The sequence below is a fragment of the Leopardus geoffroyi genome, chromosome C3 (assembly GCF_018350155.1).
Source record: "Leopardus geoffroyi isolate Oge1 chromosome C3, O.geoffroyi_Oge1_pat1.0, whole genome shotgun sequence".
Taxonomy (NCBI): Eukaryota; Metazoa; Chordata; class Mammalia; order Carnivora; family Felidae; genus Leopardus; species Leopardus geoffroyi.
The window spans coordinates 54,905,654-54,927,891 of record NC_059338.1 but is presented as its reverse complement, the minus strand read 5'-3'; the positions used below and the strand labels follow the sequence as shown (position 1 = coordinate 54,927,891).

The 22,238-nt window shown below is 38.9% G+C and overlaps 1 protein-coding gene across 11 annotated transcripts in view; it reads left to right on the top strand.

Moving 5' to 3' along the window:
• Positions 1-22,238, top strand: part of DNM3 (dynamin 3) — a 559,650-nt gene that overhangs the window by 534,304 nt on the left and 3,108 nt on the right. For 4 of the 11 annotated variants that reach the window (XM_045452912.1, XM_045452906.1, XM_045452904.1 and 1 more), the window contains one exon: positions 14,918-16,573. The exons of 3 other annotated variants lie outside the window; for them this stretch is intronic. In XM_045452912.1, the coding sequence (XP_045308868.1) occupies positions 14,918-14,987 (70 nt within the window). In that variant the 3' untranslated portion in view covers positions 14,988-16,573. Of the gene's footprint in view, positions 1-14,917; positions 16,574-20,426; positions 20,949-22,238 lie in introns of those variants that run through there. 4 more of the 11 variants (XM_045452911.1, XM_045452903.1, XM_045452905.1 and 1 more) reach the window with 3 other exon arrangements.

Genomic DNA, 22,238 nt, shown 5'->3' with positions numbered 1-22,238 from the left:
TTAAGCCCCTCAATTAACTATCCCATCAAAATCATTCAAATTCCACAACGATTCTGGTCGTAACATAATATTGCACTGAGGTGAATCGATGGTTAATGGCAAAGTTTTTCATTCTTCAGTCTTGGTTTCAATCTGGTTTAAGTGAAGGTAAAATTAGTCTGGTGGTTTCCTTCTTGGGTCTAGCAAACTTGAGTCTCCTTTACACAAACATCTCCATCCTGCCACAGTGCGAATGACGGGCAGCGTGTGTAGGTGAGGCCCGGGCACAGAACTGCAAGGGTTCTAAAGGTCAGAATCTGGGAGTTTTGCAGAGGTGTCGAGGCGGACTTCAGATTGCCTTTCTGTTTTGGATGTGTCCCCTATCTTACTTTTCCAAACATCCGATGTGGCAGGAGGATAGAAGAAAAAAGAAAAGAAGGAAGGATCTACATCAAACTAAGTACAAGCAACATAAATGCAGACAGGCTGCAGGCAGTGGTAAATATAACAATATGCCGCTGTTAGCCCGGTGGTAACTGGCATTAAGTTAACGGAATACAACTGTTTCCACATCCCATGACAAATAATAGCAAATAGCTCTGTCATTGTTCTCTCTGGAGTTCCAAATTGCTAAGCTTCAGCCATTGCAGGGAAAGCCCTTCTGAGTTTCAAGATACCCAGCCCTGCCCTGGGCTTCACCTGATTGATAGAGGAAGACAGCCAAGACGGGAGTCTGGCACAAGAGCCACTGACCAGTGAAAACTGCACAGTAAATGATGATTATTCTTCCTGTGGCCAGTCGGCAGCAAACTGTCACCGGTTGGAATCTGCTGAATGTTCCTCTCTACAAGTTGATGTCAGCTCAAAAAAGAAAAAAACAGAGCAGAAGAGAAAAGAGAAAGAAAAGCGAACCGCACCCGGCGTAAGCAGCCAGGCGCACACAAGCTGGTACTGCTCTTTCATCGTGCCCTCTCTTGTCTCCGTCGCTGTGAGAGAAGAGTGATTTTCCAGGGAAGTCCTTCACATGCAGACAGTTCTGGTTAGATGGCATGTTTTTCAGTGACTTCAGAGATCCATAGCACAAACAGCCCATTCTCGGAGTGTGCTGCTCGGATAAAATTTAGAGGTGAGAGAGCCACAATTCATGGCTCTGAGCTGCCGGGTGCTTCTTCCTCCCCTCTGACTTATCAGCTACTGTGAAAGACTAGAAGCGAAATTTAGCTTACAAGAGTTGCTTTAGCTGATAAACAGCCAGGAAATTAAACATGAAATTGTAAACACTGCATCTTTCACTCAGAATGTGCCTTAAATGCTTACCTCCAGCAGTATGAGAAAGGGAGTTGAGGACTTAGCTGAGGGTTTGATGGCTTTTGTCTGCCTGACATAACTTTATTGCTGCTTAAACACAGAATTTTTAAATGCCCAACACTGAAATCCTTTAGCTCACCAGAGCCAACATACTGTAACCATTGTCTGGGGGAACCTCCGAAGCTAAACACATATTTACACCCTTTAGTTGCCAAATGAAATCCATCTGGCTTACTAAATGCTGTTGCCAAAAGAATATTACACTTTTGGTCTGGCCGGTATTTTTAAGTGTGGGGGGAGGGGGACAGTGTTGGGAGGGCATTGGCTTGAGAGAATCTGTATGTGTATTGATGCCCTATTACCTGTACGTGGATGAAGCTGAGATCACTTGGCAACTCTGATCAAAAATAGAAGAATTCCTACCTAGGGCAAAGTCTAAAGCCACAAGGTATTTAGGCAGCCTCATCATGGTATGGTACTTTCTTTTCCTTCTGGCTGCTTTTTAGGCATCAGAGCCACGTGATAAGCAAACCCACAAATAGCGGGTACCCTAATTTCTGGAATTATTTTTTTAATGATTCCCATAAACACTAGGAAATGTGTTCCTAGTGTTCCAGCCAAAATGATCAGCTCACATGAACTGTAGAGAGAACACATTCCATCCAAGGATCAGAAAAAAAAAAAATGGTTAATCAAAATGGCAAATGGCAAAATTCTCAATCACTCATGGTCAATGTCAAGGCTGGGCCTTCTGACTTCAATTGCTCAGACATAAGGAGAGTTCCAAACCTTCATCAAGTCAATGTTTTCCCCCATTGGAATTAGTTTCACACCAAAAATTAGGAAACAGTGTAAATACTGGGAACCCAGTAAATGTGCAAGTTAATATATAATTTAGAAATAAGCTCCATTCCCGGGGCGCCTGGGTGGCTCATTTGGCTAAGCATCTGACTCTTGATTTCAGCTGAGGTCGTGATCTCACAGTTCGTGAGATGGAGCCCCGCACTGAGCTCTGCACTAACAGTGCGGAGCCTGCTTGGGATTCCCTCCCTCTCTCTCTCTCTTTCTCTCTCTCTCCTTCCCCCCCTCCCCCCCCCCCCCCCCCCCGTGCACTCTCTCTCTCTCTCTCAAAGTAAACAAATAAACTTTAAATAAAAATAAACAGAAATAAGCTCCATTCCTCCCCTGCTTCCTTTGCGGAAGGGCTGACAACCCAGTGGAGAGGGAGACTAACGAGACCTGGATAACCACAAAGTAGCCGCACCGCCACACGAGAGTCCCCAGGCTTCTGTGGCAGGTCTGAGAACCAAGAGGAAGTGAGACTGTGTGAGAAGAAGGCTTCAGGTGGTTTTGAATATGATCTGGGAAGTGATTTTATTTTATGGTCAAATATAGCAGTTGTCTCCACCACGTAAATATTACCTATATTTGGTTTCAGATTTCCATGAGGCAGCATTATCTAAATTTATTTTGGTCAGTATATATGACATTGATCTAGAATGAGACCTCTTGTGAGAGTAGATGAGAAAGACTTTCAAAGGTATTTTGCAGCCCAGAAAGTCTAAAATGAAATTATTTCACTTGTGCATGGATGCTTATATAAGATATATTCTGTACCATGTGTATTTTTTTAAGGTTATATTAGGATTGTTCTCAAAGCCAATTTTAAGAGTGAATGAAATTTTTCCCTCAAATAAATCTACCCTTAGCATCATGCTCAAGGGACTTTGCCAGAAAGTCTATACACTGCTCCACCTTTAGACCACCATTCACGGAGGAAAAGCTATAAAACCTGAGGAAAATGTCTACTTATTTTTAAAACAACTAGAATTTCTTTTTTGCTTCTTGGTAGTGTTGGAAAATATTTTAATAACTAAAATAATAAAACTTCATGTGAGGCAAATTCTACCTTAATTATTGCCTCTTGGGGTGGAAAATTAAGGAAACATTAGTAAATGTGTTAACTAGAGAAACCACCACAGTAATTTCCCTCCACATATCTGAGTCTAAGGTCAAAATAAAACCCATGCTACACATATTATTTGAAAGAAAGCAAACTTCTAGTTTTAGCTCGACAATAGCAGTGTCAGAGTACTCAGGACTGAAACTAATGGACCACAAAAATCCCTGTGACTCATCATTAGACACTGATTAACTTACTTAAATGCCCTATTGTTCAGTGTAGGAATCTGTAACAAGGCATGTTGATATGATTACTTGATTTTTTTTAATATTCCAGACACTCTAAATTATCCCATTACCATCTTAATACTTGAAAACTCATTTTAAAGCACAGTATCTTTGAATAGACATGTTGAAATAGTGCCTCTCCTTTTTGCTTAAAACTTTGGTGTATAATTGACTGCATCTTATAAATTTCCTTCTTTTTTTTTTTTTTAACCATACTTCCCTCCTCCAACCCAGGACCTTTTCTCCATATGTAGCTATTTGATTTATGTTGTTCATTCACCGTCCTCTAGGTGACTGAACGACACATGGGGCACTCGTGCCAATAGCCACTGTTACTGTACTGTTCCAAAGTCTCCTTCCCTGTTGAGCAAGAAGAAAATGTGAGCGTCACAAGGAGTCCTTGCAACTTGTAAATACTTTCATAATCTCCATAGACTGTTCAGCTTTCAGTTAAAGTGTTGTTCTTTTTATGAGTAAAGCTTGCTTTTCTATACTTTTTCCTACGGAGTTTATGCTGCTTATTAAGTGTGCATTTTGAGAGGTAAAAATACGAAGCCAGAACAATGAAGGTAGCACTGACCACTGTCTCCAGTTGAGAAAGCAATATTAAATCAGAAAAGCGAGGTCTTAGAACCTTTCTCTTTGCTGCCTTCTCATTGCACTCTTGCTTTGTACCCCAATCCTGAGTTCCCTTGTCCCTCAGGTGAGCCCTACATCCAACAGGACAGTCTTCCTTTAGTTACTTATGTCGGACACCTGCCTTCTAGCTTCTAGTGTTTGGCAGGCCAGCAGGATGAGGTAATAATCAGAAGAAAATGTTCTGGTTCTTTGGCCTCATCCACGTACAACATTATCCAAAACAGTTTTCTGTGAGTGAGAACAGAGTGGCTTTGAGATCCCTTGGCCTAACGTTCTGTAGGTGTGTGGAGGAACAAACTAACTCTTTTGATCCCTTCTAAGATAATGGAAATATAAATTATATCTTCCTTTGCCTGTCCTTTCCGTGATGTTTACAGACAGATGTATATAGAAATGAGAGCCTTTCACTTGTAAACATGTTGGCTTCACTTTCTCCAAGTCAAGCCGTCTTCTTAAGCACAGCTCCGTGGTCATTACAGCAGTGTTTTCCTAAAAGCATATTTTGTGAACTATTCCTCCAGGATGATGGCAGTTTTTGTAAGACAGATGCCTAAAAGACATATGGTTTTCATAGATTTTTCCGTCTAGACTAGCTTTATTTAGTGACTTTTGGTCTGAATTGGTCTAGTTAAAGTTTCTGTAGAAGCTTGTATAAAAATTTTAAATGTGGGCATACCATTAAGGTGTAAAACAAAAAGTTTGACTTCTTATTGGCAATAGATTAAAAGGGATTGGTTGAAAGTTTCCTTCAGGTTAAGTAATTCTGACCATCCTCTATGCCCACTCGTCCACTCCACTCCCACAACACTGTCCAGAATGGAAAGGCTTACCCCTCAAATCCTATAACTGTTAAATTCATATACTTTTCAGTTTTCTTGAGTAAATTCTTTGTGTTCCAGTTGATGTGTGTGCGTGTGTTAGAAAGCTATAATTCTTTCTGCAGACTCTTTACATGGCCCAGGGGACATATGATTCCTTGCCCTTTTAGCACCAATTTTTACAAACACAGCGTTTCCCTCATTTAAAAAAAAATAAAAGTAAAAAAAAATAAAAGCACCCATCAAGCCGTCGAGTAAAGGAGATGGAACATTTGGGAGTTTTTGTAGTACCTTCAGCCACTGATAAAAATTCTGTTTTTAAATGCAGTTTTTGAGCCAGCATCAAAGACTCGTTTAGGAACAGTATGACACTTTAAGAGGAAAATAATTACTTGTAGACTTGCCTAGAAATCGGCCTTTTGCTCCCTCTTTTGTGAGAGCTAAACGCCATGGCTCAATCCCAGTCTAGCTGTATCAGAACGAGGAGACTCGTGGAAGGGGGAATGTTGGCCACTCTGTCTCCACCAGGATCATCACCTGGCTATGCACTAAGCATTTAATTGGACTTAGTCACATATTTGTTCACTGACATGGCAGCTTGTGAGGCACACTGCCTCTCTGTTTTCCTGTTTGCTTTAAACTTTTTTGTTTTTAAAACTTGAGCTCTAAGGCATGTTAGAGCTCCTCCTGCTGGATTTTTTTTTTTTTTTTTTTTTTTTTTTTTAATCATCACTGGGATTGTAATTAGTAAACCGGTAACTCTTTGTCTCCATTTCTGCCACTTGGACTTATAGGCGTAAGTGGCCAGAAAAAATATCACGTGGTGCTTTTAAAACTGGCCTTTTAATTCACCAGGTATCACGGTCAGGCAGAAGTGAAACACTGGTGCAACATAAATCTTCCCTAAGTCTTCAAATTCCTTGATCTCTGTTTTTTTGTTACTAAAATAAAAGGAATTAGAAAGTTAACTTTTCCATCAATATTTCTAGTCACATATTTGCCCTGAGGTAAGGCCCCAAGTCAGATACTCATGGCTGCAAGGCTCTTGCCCTCTGTCAGAGAGGGACAAAAAGCCTTTTCTGTCTTTCCAAACCAGAAACAAATATTCCAGTTCTATGTAGAGATTCAAAGGGGCGCCTTTTTCCTCCCCATCCCTGCTTCTTTTTCCTCTTCTCACTGACTTGAGATGACAAAGGAATGTGCATCTCCTCTCCCAGTAGCTGGTTCTTAGCACCTCCTTCCCAACCTCTCCTCCTTCCCCCAAATGGCGGAGTTGGCCAACCCCTTCCCCTGGTGCCTGGGGTGGGAGTGAGGGGGAGGGCAGGGAGAAGAGGACAGAAGAAGATGAAGAGGGTTAGACATAGTTGTGCCCCAGCAACATCAATGGGACTAGGTTTCTACATCATGTAAGTTCTTGGAGATCTCTTTGGGGATTTCTCAAAAGAGAGAGAGAGGGGGAGGGAAGGAGGGAGGGAGGGAGAAAAGAGGAGAGAGGGAGAGAAATGGAAGAAAATCATCGGAAGGGACACTGCCTAACTTCATTCAATAGCCATGTGCGTGTAAAACTCTTTTCAAACCACATCCTTTCTTTTACCACTGTATCCCTCTCACCTTCTGCTTCTTTGCAGATCTTTGAGTCTTTCCCTCCACCCAGCTTTTCTGTTGTCAGTGATAACAGTCCAGAGGCTAAACCATGGGGTTTTTTTAATCTCAAAAATAATGCTGTTAAGGAATCATATTGTAATACAACCCCAAACCCTCTAAGTTCTCCGTTTTATGAATTAGGACTCAGAGCAAAACAAGGAATTTTGACACTTGTGATAAAGAACAAGACAACATTTTGTTTCTCAAACTGACAGTGCTTTTTTTTTTTCTAGCTTTCTTTCCTTCACACATACTATTTCCTATTTCTTGGGCTGCCAGTCCCCTCAACTACCTTTGCTTTCTGGAAGTCCTTCTAACCCCCTAACCTTCCAATCCCAGGCTAAGACTCCAGGTGTCCCTGAAACTCCTGAGGCACAGCCCTGTCAGAGCACTTACACTGTTGCCCCATCTCGAATAGAAACTCCTAGGCAGTGATTATGTTTCCGTACCTCTGACTTAACACAGCACGTAGCACATAAACAGGGCTTACTGGGAAATGAAAGAATACAAAATGAGTTGATGTGCAGCACTTAATCGAAATTTATTTTGGAATTAACCCAATATTTAGTGTACTGTAGGAAACAATTTAGGGGCTCCTGGGTGGCTCAGTCGGTTAAGCATCCGACTTTGTCTCAGGTCATGATCTCGTGGGTTCGAGCCCCACATCGGACTCCGTGCTAACAGCCCAGAACCTGGAGCCTGCTTCAGATTCTGTGTCTCCTTCTCTGTCTGCCCCTCCCTCACTCACATTCTCTCTCTCTCTCTCTCTCTCTCTCAAAAGTAAATAAATATTTTTTTAAAAATTTTTTTAAGAATTTAAACACAAATACTTTCTCTCTTGTTCTATTCTATTCAAACGCTTGCCTGCCTGAATGCTATTATAAAATTATTTTGTACAAATCACAAAGTGAGCAGAGTAAATGTGGGCAAATCATCCTTTAAGCTACTTTTTTGCTGGAATCACGGAAGTGGGTATATCTGTACTGTCCCTATGAATGAAATCCATGTGGGGAGGGAGATTAAAATTACCATTTATCTCAGGGACTAATTTATACAGGATATTAGATGTTTATATCATCAAATAACAGTTGTGGACTATTTTTCCCCTTATGTTCTTACTTCAGATTCCATCAACTGATTCATACTTTCCCAATGACATATGTTATAAAATCATGGGTTCATTTTCACAGGGGAAAGAAACTGGCTCTAATATGTAGCACGAATCATATTAGAGAATTCTTAAACCCTTTAAGTGGACTCCAAGTTCTCTGTTCTTTCCAACATCTACTGTAAACTATTCTTGGACAGTATTGGCTCATTGTGTTACTAACGCTGAAAAGGCCAAAAATATGCTGGATAGCAGCCTATATTATTTTTTATAATAAATTACAAACTACTATCTTCCATGTGGTCAATATCCTGACCATTGTAGCATTTTTTAAAACAGCCTCATAGCTTATACATATGCAAAAATCTGTTTTGTTAATAAATGCTCAAAATAAGAAGCAAAGCACAAACGCAACTGTGTTTAAAATACTGTCTCATAAGCTGGTAGAGCAGACATTTGCAAGAGGAAGGTCCTAGTTAGTTGCTGTTCCATTTCACCCAGAGGTGCTCTCCTGATTTGTCCTTGGCATATTCATTCATTCCCATGCACTGAACTGCTGGTTGGGACACTGCCCTCTGCAGGTGCTGTGGAGGACTGTCAGCAGGATAAAGAAAATAATCTTGGTTCATTGGAAGTTTATTAATGTCATTCAGATGATGAACTATGTATAAACTATATATACATGCCTTAAACTGTGAAAAACAATGCAAGGATGATGTAATTCAGGAGGACCGTGGAGAGACAAGGCATTACAGTTCCCAAGGGAGAGAGACTATGGGCACCCCCGACTCAGCTGATCCACAAGGGCCATGTTTGCCTGGGGCTGCTTTCGAGACAAGCCCAGCAGAGCCCACTGTGGGAGGTGCTCTTTATGATTTTAGAAAACTCAGAAGCAGTTTTTGTTTTAGTTCTATTTTGTTCTGTTTTCTAAGAAATTCCCCAGATGTAGCCTTACTTCTTATGGTTCAGTACACAAAACCCTTCATTTAAAAAAGGGTGTTTTTGTTTTTGTTTTGTTTTTTACCTGTTTCATCAATAAGATAAACAAGTTAGGCAAGTTGGTATCAGATCCTGTGACTCCTAGAAACTGGGATGTGTAACTCTACCATCATCCTAATGTAATTCTATGTAAATTGAATTTTTGAGACAGAAGTATTTGAAAGCCTCAATTATCTTTAATAAGGAGAACTTGTGGTATAAAGAAGCCTGTTGCATATCCTTTTCTAGGCAAATACTACCCTGGAAGGCATATCTCATTCCTCTAGATGTGTTAATGTTTGTATATCTTTTTTGAGTGTTTCCTTTTTTTTGGGGGGGGGGGGGAGGGTGGTTCACCTAGCTAATTTAGGTTGGATTTCAGTCTTAACCCTCTCCAAAGATGACAATTTGGAATGCATGTTCATAGATACTTACTTTCTGTACTTACTGACATTATCATAAGCAAATACAAGCTTCCCTAAGCAAGTATATTCTTCTGGTGATGACTAACAAGAAAACTATCAGAGATACAGTATCTTGGTCTTTACAAAATAAACCTAACACCTCTCTGACCCATCTTACATCTAATTCTCAAACGTGTCAAAGTATTTCTATAATCATTTCTTCATCCTTCTTAAGAGTTTTTTTTCGGTACTTTCTCTTTTTGCTCATACTTTATCTGCAAGTGAATTGAATTGCTAATAAAGTAAGACCAAAATCACTTATTATACCTTAGAACAATGGTTTTCAGAGCCTGGTCCCAGGACCAGCAGCATCGGCAGCATCTAGGAACTTGCTAGACATGTCTCACCACATTAGAAACACTGTGTGGTGCCCAGCAATCTCAGTTTTCACAAGCCCACCTGGGAATTCTGACTTATGGTCCAATTTTTGAGAACCATTGCCTGAGCACATGCTAATGTAACTGTCCAATAGAAAGAATCCTGGCCTGGGAGTCAGGAAATCTTAGTTTAAACATAGAGGAAGGAAACTGAGCTGTGTAGACTCAGTCTGGCTCATACATTTACCAGTCTCATAATTCCCACTTCCCACCCCAACAAGGAATAAAGGCAGGGGCAGAAAGACCAAGCCATTTCAACAATCAGTGTTATGGTACCTGGCGGCAAGAAACTAGAGGAACAGTCATTTATTTCCACCACCACCCCACACTAAAGCAATTTGCCCTATAGAATTCTCCCCCAACCCCTGTTAAGATAGGCCTCACATCATGAATACTCAAAACCAGCTAACCCAAAGCAGAGCAGATGAAATTTTAGTTCTTCCATTCTTAGAAGAGAACTGAAAGAGACAGTAAGACAAATAATGCATTTTTCTCTTATCAGTAAAGCCAGTCCCCACCCCACCCCCGCCCTCAATGCCACCCACCCTGCATGAGCATTGGACTTTCTTACAAAAATTGTCATTGTCCAAAAGACTGTAAAAGGTTCATCCCTGCAGCTACAAATGCAACTGCAAGTATTACATCTTTCCCTTTGATTTGGAAGCAGAAACATGGCTCTTCTATCATAACCATAAACCGCCCACACACAACACAGTGTTTCAATAAACACTAAGTGATGCAAGATGCTCCAGTTCCATGTAATGGGTTACTTAATGAAGCCCATCACTAAACAAAGCAACTGAGCAAAATTTGGTACAAAACAATTTTGCTTTGCCCAAAACAAACTGTCTTATGAGGTGAATGTCTTTGGAAACTCTTTGAATGGTTAGGAAGTAGACCAATGAAATGGCCTTAACAGTAAACCTTAAATGCATTTCTGGTCTTCAAGTTGGCAAACAGCATCGCTTATTAAGAAAATCACACTGAACAACTTAATGCTCCTCCTGAATTGCTTCCTAGTAGAGTTTCCTTGTTTTAGAAACAAAATGATGCCTATTCTTTCTAGGAGGGTGGGGAGGGGGATCTTTCAGGATTTTTAATTACTAAGCATATATATATATATATATATATATATATATATATATATATAACCTGAAATGGCGCATATTTTATATATATATAAATATGAAATATATATAACCTGGAATGGCGCATATATATATATATATATATAACCTGAAATGGCGCATATTTTAAAGATGTCACAATTATTTTGAAAGTACATGATGGAAATTTTGTCCTTTATCCTTTTAGTCATTGATTCACCATGCAGTATTCAGTGCCTATTTAATGCAAGGCCCTAAGGGACGCTTTTAAAGAGCTCATAATGGAGAGATTCTCCTGATTTCTTTATTAAAAACCATGCCACGAGCCAAAGATCTTGCAAGTTTGACAAGAAAAGACAAAAGTGCCAGCACAGAGCAGACAGTTACGTTCCCCTAGTGTCCTGCCTTGCTTCCTTTCTGCACTTGCCCATTACCGTTGTCTTTTTCTTGGTCCATCAGCATGATCCAAAACTGGGGACGAGATTAATGAGCAGCAGTTGGGCCATCAGAACATTTAAATCTCTCCCTTCTCTATCCCCATGATTGAACTCCTCCCTCCCATCCTCATCACATAATTTCTAATTTCTTATAACCTCACTATAGACCTACATTCTCTTACATCTTCCAAGTTTTATATATTGCAGTTGAAATCATATTTGCCCCTGCTTTTTCCACTTGAAATGAGGTGCGATAGTAAAAACCACTTGCATACTTGTCTATCCTGCTCATCTTCCACTCTGAATAGATTCTGAGTTTTTAAAAATCATGCATCATAATGCAGTCCACATAGTAGACGCTCAATAAATTTTGCATGCAACGTATAACTAGAAAGCATGTTATAGATCATCTAGTCTGAGTCTCCTATGCCTGTGATGGGGAAACTCAGGAAGTTCTCTAAAGAACTTCCGGTGGTTAGTGAAGGTACAAATTGGCAGCTGGAGCTAGAATTCATGTCTCCTGACTCCAGATCTAGTACTCTATCAGTGGAAACTCGCAGATAAACACCTCAAAACTATTCTTGGCCCCATTGGATCTGTCCCCTCTGATCTGGCCTGGACTCTGACCTAGCCAAACATCTTTGTTTAGACACTTTTCAGTCATTCATTTGTACATTATTTAATAAATTTTTATTCACTGCCTTCTTTTATTCACTGCATAATCACATTATGCTAAATGCTGAATATACATAATAAATACACAATATGTATGTGGTCTCTGCTCTCAAGGAATTTATCAGAAACTATAGGCAATAATCTAGTGAATAAATAATAATTACAAATAGGATTAAGTGCTATGAAATACACAAATACCATGAAGTGACTGGGGGCAGGGTGGTTGGAAACTATAGGATGGTCAGGAAAGACTGAGGAATGACATTTCAGCCAAGAACAAAAGGATCAGAAGAGAACTTAGTTTGTATTCGTTTCTCCCTTTGCTACAATCCTTGGTGCAAACTATCATGCATGCAGGAAACAGTTACCAACCCACCATGCCATGTTGTATCCTGCCTCTCACTGAATTTATAATTTAATATCCACTTTTAAAAAAATCCCCTAATTAAGTCCAACCCATTATTGAATCTTCTGGTAGAGTTTCCTTCCTTCAAGTTCAAATTCTGGCCAACTCCCTCCCCACCTCCCAGAACTGCTTAATTGCTAAGAATACATTTCTATGGGTTATGTGACTATTTATCAAACTCGCTGAGGACAGGGGGCCTATTATTTAATACTTACTCCAAACATCTATTAAAAAATTGAGTATATATGTTATAGGTAACATTTCCAAAGGTCAAAATCCTACATGTCACTGTAGCTTTTTTTTTTCTTTCTGCAGCAGCAATGATTGACTAACAAATATCTTTATGTAATGTAAAGATCAGTGAATACTCATCAATTGCTTCTCTGTTTACTTTATTATTAAGTTTATTTATTTTAAGAGAGAAAGAGACACAGAGTGCAAGCAGGAGGAGGGGCAGAGAGAGAGGGAGACCCAGGATTCAAAGCAGGCTCTAGACTCTGAGCTGTCAGCATAGAGCCCCACGTGGGGCTTGAACCCACAAGCTGTGAGATCATGACCAGAGCTGAAGTTGGATGCTTAACCAACTGAGCCACCTGGGCACCCTGTATTCATCAATTGCTTCTTACTTCTGGGGATAACTTTAATTTATTCAGTTGTCAGTGGTCAGTTGTTTAGTGGCTGAATGATAAGCACACCCTGTAAGAATAGGAAGATGAGTAAGATACAGCCTGGTTCTCATCAGTGGAGGTAAACATACAAACCTAATTAGGATTCAGTGTGATGGTTGTAATAGAAATATGCTGAGATGCTTTCGAAGCAACTGTATCAAGATGGGGGAAGTAGGTCAGACAAGACATCACAGAGGTGAGTCTTGAAGGATGGATAGCAGGTCTAGCAGATGAACAAAACAGCACTGAGGACGTAATTGCATGTAATATCACGCTCAACACTGTATGAGGCCAGTTAAGTGGATGTGACCTCTGACCTCTAGAAACTTCACATCAAAGGAGAAAATGATTCAGGTTCAAGATTCAGGACATAAGCTAAATAAATATGGTCCTTTTAAATGAAAACGAGCAGTATGGTGGTGGAAAGGCAGGTGCTTTCGCATGGTCTGGGAGGACTTTTCCTAGCAGGGAATTCTCAAAACATTTCAGGTGGTCATGGTAGCCAGTAGCCTTTCTGGAAAAAAGAGGACTTATTTGTTTACTCAAATTAAACAACTAGTATTGAACGGTTTAGTTTGGTTACTGTGCCTGTAAGGAATCTCCAGTTACACTTTAAAAAACTGAGTCCCTGGGGACGCCGGGGTGGCTCGGTCAGTTAAGTGTCCAACTTCCGCTCAGGTCATGATCTCACAGTTCATGGGTTTGAGCCCCGCATCTGCACTGGTGGCATGGAGCCTGTTCGGGATTCTCTGTCTGCCCCTCCCCACCTCTCTCTCTCTCTCTCTCTCTCTCTCTCTCTCTCTCTCTCTCTCTCTCTCTCTCAAAATAAATAAACAATAAAATAAAATAAAATAAAATAAAATAAAATAAAATAAATAAAATAGAGTGCCTGCCTAATGATAAGACCAGCATAAGAGGTTAAATTGGAGTGCACCTTCCCAAGGAAATCTTTCCTCTAAAGCCTTTTGGACATTTTTCAGGTGCAGGGACCATAGATATCTGCCAATATCTATGAGTTTGTGCCTAAATGGTATTTATACCACTGGTCAACAATATCTCTTCTGCTTTTATTTTTTCCTTGACCGTCTAGTTTTATTTTATAGCTCTGTGATTTTTAAACATTTTATGATTGTTTTCTTTAATTTTTTTATCTTCACTTCTTCATACCTGAGAAGGGATGTTTGATTTAATCATGCTAGTGTTTCCAATGCGGAAACAACTGCAAGACATGACTATACTTCAGAAGGAATCTTTCTGAAAAAATCAATGGGAGAGTTTTATCAAGAAGAAAGGTTTAGCTTTGGAGAATTTGTTGAATTTTGCTGGTTACAAAAATTACTCCCCAAGATACTACATACAAAATCAAGTCCACACAAAGTTTACTAATACACTTAGGAAGTAAATGTAGGGGTTCAGGAAATAAAGAATATTACATGGTAAATTTGAGATTCTCACATACAGTAATATTTCATTATCTGGAGTTTATTCAGCAACCTCAGCTGACCTCAGAAACACCATTACTGACCAGAAACTGAGTGATACTCATCCTGAGCCTGTTTACACTTATTGTAGAGAACTCGAAAACCTTGATTCTCTGGTTTTCTAGGTCCCTGCAAATTAGAAGTAAAAGAATAAATTGGAGAATTCTACTGCTAAAGGCAATGAGAAGTGATAACTAACATTCTGACAGAAAAAGGAGGAAGAATATTATTTAAAGGGAAATAAAAATTCAAAACCCAGAATTCCCTGAAGCCTAGTATATCTTATAAGTTCCTGGAGTTGGCATAACCTAACAGAGTTCACCCTATGTAATCATTCTCTATTGGCGAAGACATGTGCAGTATATTTCAGATAGCTTTTAAATGATTTAATTATTATTTTAGTATTGGGAGGGACAGCCTCAGTTTTGAGAAAGATTTGCATATGAAAAAATTAGCTTATTTTTGTTTAAAAATGCTCGATGACTGAGGTGACACTGTTAAAATCATTACAGATGGCAACCACTCCTGCTGGCCTGTCTGTGCATGAGCATGTGTGCCATGACTCTCTCAGTGTCTTTGGGACAGCCTTCTGCTAGATATTCTACTTGTTTCTTTACCTTTCTCTTTCTCTCTTTCTAGCCGGAGACCACCCCCATCACCAACTCGTCCCACTATAATCCGTCCACTAGAATCCTCCCTGTTAGACTAAACGAAGTGTCTGGCATGGCAATTAATTACTAATGAATTATGCGAAAGCAACATATTTGATCAGTAAATCATGAGTAGTCGCATGTGTGGACATCAGTAGGCAAGTAACCAGTTTTACTAATGCATTATTGCTCATCTTCTTTGCTCATGGTGTATCAGACCTTTGGAGTTTGACTCTTGAAAACTGCTAACCTTTCGAGGCTTTATATGTCGTATATTGACCAAGGGTAGGTTTGTATAGCAGCCCAGTAGTGGGAGACCATTTGCCTACCCTGGTATATATTGAAATTGCTTTGGACAAGTTCCCAGGTTATCCACCAGGTAGCCCATTAAGTATAATTCTTAAGAGCTATGAGATGGTGGGCTTAGACCTAAGCCATACATACTTATTTTCCCACATTCTGTTTGGCTGACAAAAATTATGTTGTCTATTATTAATGTTTCCTCCTACTCTATAATTACCCATTATAGATCTATCCTCTTTCCTTTTGCTTTATTTCATAGGACTGCTAGGAAGTGTTGTTTTGTTTTTTGTTTTTTTTTTTTAATTAGGACTCCTTAAGAATAAAACTTTTCCAGAAGCACAAGGTAGTTTGCAAAGGAAAAGTTAATGCATTGCTTGCTCTAGAGAGCTTTTCCTCATACCACTGTGTTTTGCTTCATGCTAGAAGCATATTCAACAGTGAATCAAAGCTTAATTTTTTGGTAGTCAGTGAGTAGATTTGGCTAGTTTCAGAGTTCAAGGAAGAAGCAAAATTTCACATCTCTAGAAGTGTCTGGAAATATGTAATTTCTTCATTCACAAATATATTCACCTCTTTATAGATTACAGTGAAGGTTGACATGGAAAATATTTAATTTTTGTACTGATCTCATTTTAGGCATGGCTAACTACACTTTGACACTAACTCCGGTTTGTTTATTTATTTACTTGGTTGGAGCAAAAATTTCTCTTTCCATACTAATTTGTAATTCCCCCGTGTAAGAATTTATCCTACTTTTAAAACCTGTTTAATGTAACTTCCTATCCATTCTAGGCTTTCTCAGTAGATCTTGAGATATGGTTATCTGGGATAACCATTTTTAAAGGGAGCCCTAGAATGAAAATAGAAGTCATTTAGTAAGAGATGCCATGGTTTAAGAGCACTTTTACAGTTGTACAACTTCAGAGTCTCTATACCAGTCATTCTAAAAAAAAAATTTTTTTAAATGGTATTAAGACATTGAAATCTAAAGCAACTTGGCAAATGCTAATAACATTTCTAAAATTTACAAAATCAGTTTAGCTTGGGGGTTAATAGTTCAGTCTTGAGGCTGAGTTTTGGACCATGTAGGACCAGATGATTAGCATGTAGGAAACAGCCAGAAGCCAAGTGGAATTCTGTCTGCTAACTGTTCCCAGACAGCAGAGCAAGTACTCACTGAATAGTGGCGTCCCATGACACTATTTCATATTCTACAGAAGTAAATCAGATTTCACCAACTGAAATGTCTCCCTTTGAAAGCAGCAAACATGATTTGTATGTTAACTTAACTTTAATTTCCTGTGTAGTTTATACCCAAAGCAGACACCCATAAACTATGAAGTAAAAACTTTCAACCATTATTAAAAAGAGAACTTGCCAAGTTGAATGGCATTGTTCTGAGGTTATTCTAAAGGGTTACAGCTAGCCCACTTACAATAGGGAAAAATCAGAGAATACAAGATTTGCAAAAAGAACATTTCAACTTTTAAGTTACAAGTGATTGTATAAAGAACACCACCCTAAATCTTCTCACATCTTTTTTTTTCTCCTTTGAAAAAAATCTTAACTCTTTAACTCTTTTGTGAATGGAACAGATGTGCAAGATACATAATGTATTTTTAAAATAGCTGCAGCTAAATGGAAATGTGTTAAGTAAATGTCCACAGTAAAACAAATTATCTACAGTGAGGTCTTTTCATAAAATTCCCTCTTTTTAGGATTTCCTTTGCTTCTTCCTTTGAATTCTCTAAAATAGGCAGCTAACGGATTATATACTTCAGGGTTTGGCTTTGTGCTAAATGTGGTTTTGCATTTTGCTGTATTTCAGAAATTTCCTTCTGTTAAAGGAAAATATTGTGGATAACCACTGGTGTGTTCTTAGATCAGCACAAACCATGTCAAAGAAAATTGGAGATGTTTTTCCAAGTTTCTTTCCACTGATCTTATATAGTCATAAACAATGGCATTTGTCGCCTTTGGCTTTTGCTCCCAGATTATAATCCTACAGTTTCACTGTCCTAATTGTCTCTCTTTGTAGGCACATTTTTGTTCTTTTACTTGTGAGTTATTTCTAACAGAGCCCAGCTTCCCTTGGAATTTCAGAAGTCATGTTGGAGAATACTTTCAGTTTGCTGCAGTACTGTGTCATACAATTAGTATGAATACCATGTCCCCAAGGTTTGCATCCTGCTAAAAGGAGATGTCAGTGTGAATGAAGTCAGAAGCTCTAAGAGGTGGGGAAAGTGCACTGATACCAGGCCTTAAGGTGGGAATGTAGCCTAATGAGCTGAGAGTTTTCCGTAGCACCCCTCATCTTTTGTGTAGCTTCCTCCTAACTGATTGCTCTGATGTTGTCTACACAGTAGATGCCTAGCATAATCAGATAAAACATAACAGTATTTTTAGGATTTGGAAAAATAAACTGTGTATGTTTGTTTGATAGGTATATCACTTCTTGTCACACGCTAAACCTTGCATGCTTATTGACTCATTGGAATAACCGTTTACTCAATTGTGGACAGACTATTGAAATAGTATTGATTTAGGACAGATATATTGCATTTCCAGAAGTTGTCTACCAAGATTACTCTTCTGAATATTAATCTTAGCTGTCATTTATAACACAGAAGAGCAAGTAGGGTCTGTTATTAGCAAATTGCCTACCTGTTCAGATACAAACTTGTTCTATTCCAAAACATTCTAAGGAAACCAGTTCCTGTGATATAACTGTACGCCTTCTAAACTTAGAATTGAAAAGTAGTCATGTAGATTAATTTTATGACTTTTTAGTATAGACTGTAGCCATAATTCTCAAATATGAAATGGGACCTAATACCAGTATGTGATAAATGTTGATGTTTTCTGTGTACAAGCGTATTTTCTATGCATGTGTCTCTGTGTGTACAGTATATACATGGTAGATTCATTTCTGTAAGTACATGTGTCTTGTGCCCCTTTGGGTAGGTAGGTTTAAGAGCACTTGTTAAAATGCCACAAGCATGTGTGTGATTGTTTGTGCATTGTGTGTATATGCTATGTATGGGTGTAAATGTGTACACGTGCTCTGTGTGTGTGGGTATGAATATATTTTTTAAACTATGTTAATACAAGAGCTCGCTTTGGAGGGTCTGCTGTAATATGTGATGGCAGTGGTTCATATAACTGTGATAACATACATGAGGTCTACAAAATTTTTTCCAGGAGAGGCACAAAGCTCAGAATTACTGTGATAACACGGTAGAGTAATATCCACAGACATTTGGACCTAAGTCCACAGCACTGCTATCTAAGAAGAAATTACTTTTGCCAAATGTAGTGTAAGATCTGGAAACCCACTTTTAAGGTCTGATTGGAATTTTAAATTATTCTTGGATTGCTGAGCTGAACCTTAAAAAAAGCTAAATTGGTCTACACAGTCATTTTTTCTGTATAGTAAATGTCAAAAAATAAAGTGGAGGGACAGCAATATAATAAAAATAATGGACTTTTCTGAGTAAATTTTCTAGAAATGCAGGGAAGAAGTTAATACTTCAGAGATAGGTCATCCACCCCCTCTTTCAGGTAAACATTTCTCATTTGGTAAACGAGGTAAGTATTTGAAATTGACAGTAATGTCCTTACCACTGAAAATAAAGCCTAAATAGTAGGTCTCTGAACTGAGGAACCCAGTGAAAGGAGATAATATATGAGACTCAAGCCTAGTGTTTTAAATCATTCCACCAAGAGGACTGCTACCTGTGAGCTCAGAGTTTAATGTGAATAAAACTAGATGATTGTAGAGAAACGATAATTAGTTTGCTAGATCACTCATCCCTTTCTTAAAAGCTCATATATGTCTTCTAGATAATCTTAAGTCATCCTGTCTAGTTGGTATGCTTAAAATTGCGTGGTGCTCTGTATCGTGAAACTTGAAGAATATTTTGAAACGTACGTAGTATATGCTTTGCTATCTGTATATATGTGTAAGAATGCGCATATGTGTGAGAGCAAGAGAGAGGGAACTCAAACAAGAGTCTCCTGTTTGTCGTAAGACCTGTTCATACTGGTATACTGGTGAGACTTCTCACCTCTCTGGTCTGGAGTTTCACACATGGCTCAGCTCAAGGCATTCATTTTTTTTTTTTTTTTTAATTTTTACCCTTGAATTCCTTAAACTTTGCTCATTGTGTAATGTTTTAAAAATTATGGTAAAAATTACTTGTCAACCTCTTGCATTGTCTGCTGCCTGTTTGATAAAAAAAAATTATTATTCTTGTCCAGAAATTTCACCATTACTTGATGTATGTTTAATTTCCTATGTATAGCCTTTGTTTTGCTTGTCTGTTTCTTTTCTCTCCCTCTTCTGAATCAAATTCCTCTTTTGCTTTTTTGTGAAGAAGCAGTGTATAGAAGCAAAATCTTAACCTTCTCTACTGATTCTTTAATTAATTTGAGCCAGAATACTTTCCACTGTCTTCTTGGCACTTTCAGGATTTCTTAATGCTGATATATGGATGGACTCTGTGAATGGAATTTTTGAAGCAAGTTTCTCAAGCCTGTATCATTCTTGAAGGTCACATGTACCTGTTGTGAAAATGTGAAGCTGTTATTTCTGAACCTGAAATAAATGATAACATTTGAAGGACTCCCCCCTTCCTCATTCTTGTATAATATATTTGAGTCATATCCATGCAAATCAGTAAAATGTGAGGCTTCTAAATACTTATAACCCTTTTGATCAAATTGGCCCAAAATTAACAAAATGGAGAATAGCATTTGGCATTACTGTCAGTAATTTGGGGAAGGACAAGATTTTTAAAGAGAGCAAATTGGACAAATCAAAGGCAAGAGAGTAGGAGACATTTTATTTCTGATTCAAAGTCAGTGTTGAACTAGGTTAAAAAAGGACACAAGGCTTAGACAGTTGGAGGATGCAATGTGACCGTTGACAAGAGGCACCATCTTATTTTGCTAATCAAAAGGAAATGTTCATGAAAAACCCTGGGAAGCAGAAGGAAAGAAAATATTCTGCCCAAATGTTAGATCCACAGAAGGCATTTCTTACAAGAAAAAAAAATGAGCTCTTGACTCAACAGTTGGCCTCCATTGTTTATTGGGCATTGAGAGGAGAAGTTACCCCTTAAGTTTCCCTAATATTAAGAAAATGGAATAGGAGAGTACTAAACAGTAGTAACTAAACTCATCCTCATCTTCAGTTTCCAGAGCATAGAGACTCTTTGTTACAGAGTTTTGATGATATGTCCTGTATCAACGTACATAGTCCCAGATTGAACCATCCGCCCAAAAACAGAAGACAAGAAGGGAATGGGAGAAGAGGAATGTTGGTTTATTTCCTCTCTGTGTTCAGGATACATTCATTGTGAAAAGATGAATTGCAAAAGCTGTTGTATTAATTCATGCTTTCCTGTTGTAATTTCTTTTTCATATCTATACATCTTGCATGAATGGAGACATTAGTGGCTTCAAAGGAAACTCCTTACTGGAAAAGAGAGGATGAGAATCATGCTGTACACTTGTGGGGTGTGTGTGTGTGTGTGTGTGTGTGTGTGTGTGTTACTGCATGATTCTTTATTCCGAATCATTTCTAACTGGAAATTATCAAAACTAAAGGACCTGATTTGGCGAACTACTTATTTGGTAACTATTTGGCAAATTACCATTTGTAGTCTTAAAATAGCCCAGGCACAGGCGCCTGGGTGGCTCAGTCAGTTAAGTGTCCGACTTTGGTTCAGATCGTGGTCTCGCAATTCATGGGATCAAGCCCCATGTCGGGCTCTGTGCTGACAGCTCAGAGCCTGGAGTCTGCTTCTGATTTTGTGTCTCCCTCTCTCTCTGTCCCTCCCCTGCTCCTGCTCTGTCTCTCTCTGTCCCTCAAAGGTGAATAAATATTAAAAAAAATTTTTTTTAAGTAGCTCTGGCATCAGTGTAAATAACTCCTCAGTTTTCAAGATTGTTTTTCTGCTTATTAGCAGAATCTTTAAATTTCATACTGAGAAACCTATCTGGTATTTGGGTTGGATGGATCTCATACCCTACTTCCTAGTACTTCAACACATACCTAGCATTGCCACTTTTAAGACCGTTTGTTGATGTTCTTTGACACTGTGGCAGCCTAATAATTAGAGTACATACAAGAGATGTTGACTAAAACTACAGTCTTAATTCAGAGCTTCCCAAAGTTCATTCCATGGGATTTTAGTAGGCATTACACAAACACAAGGGTTTCTTGGTTACATATACTTGGGAAATGATGATTAAAAATTAAATGTTTCTTTACTAAGATTTTACAGAAGCTTTAGTATCAGATTGCATTGTGAATCTCTAAGAGTGTCAGTGTCTACAGGTTTCTCAGGCTCATCTGACCATCAATGCTTTGTTCATAAAGCGCCTCACAGGACTAGTGTTGTGAGGACTGTTTCAGGGGCTTTAGGTGAGAGAGAAAAGGCACCGAGTGAGATTAGTCCAGTACAGACTGTCACTAACACAAAGTCAGGTGGTAAAATCAAATGTAAGAGCACCCAGAGTTCCCAACCCATGACCACCTTTCTGGACTTGGTCAGAGCAGTATACTGGACCCAAAGAGGAAGGTCCCATCAGATCAGGAGGCATGAAAGCAGATTGGAGACATACATGGAACAAGTCTTGGTAAGCCTGTGGAGGACTCAGCTAACTTTCCATATTAGCTTTTTTTTTCTCTTTCACTCTCCAAAAAAGAGCTCCTTTAAATTAATTACATTACTTGGGGCGCCTGGGTGGCGCAGTCGGTTAAGCGTCCGACTTCAGCCAGGTCACGATCTCGCGGTCCGCGAGTTCGAGCCCCGCGTCAGGCTCTGGGCTGATGGCTCAGAGCCTGGAGCCTGTTTCTGATTCTGTGTCTCCCTCTCTCTCTGCCCCTCCCCCGTTCATGCTCTGTCTCTCTCTGTCCCAAAAAATAAATAAATAAACGTTGAAAAAAAAATTTAAAAATATAAAAATTAATTACATTACCCCATTATATTCTTACAAAG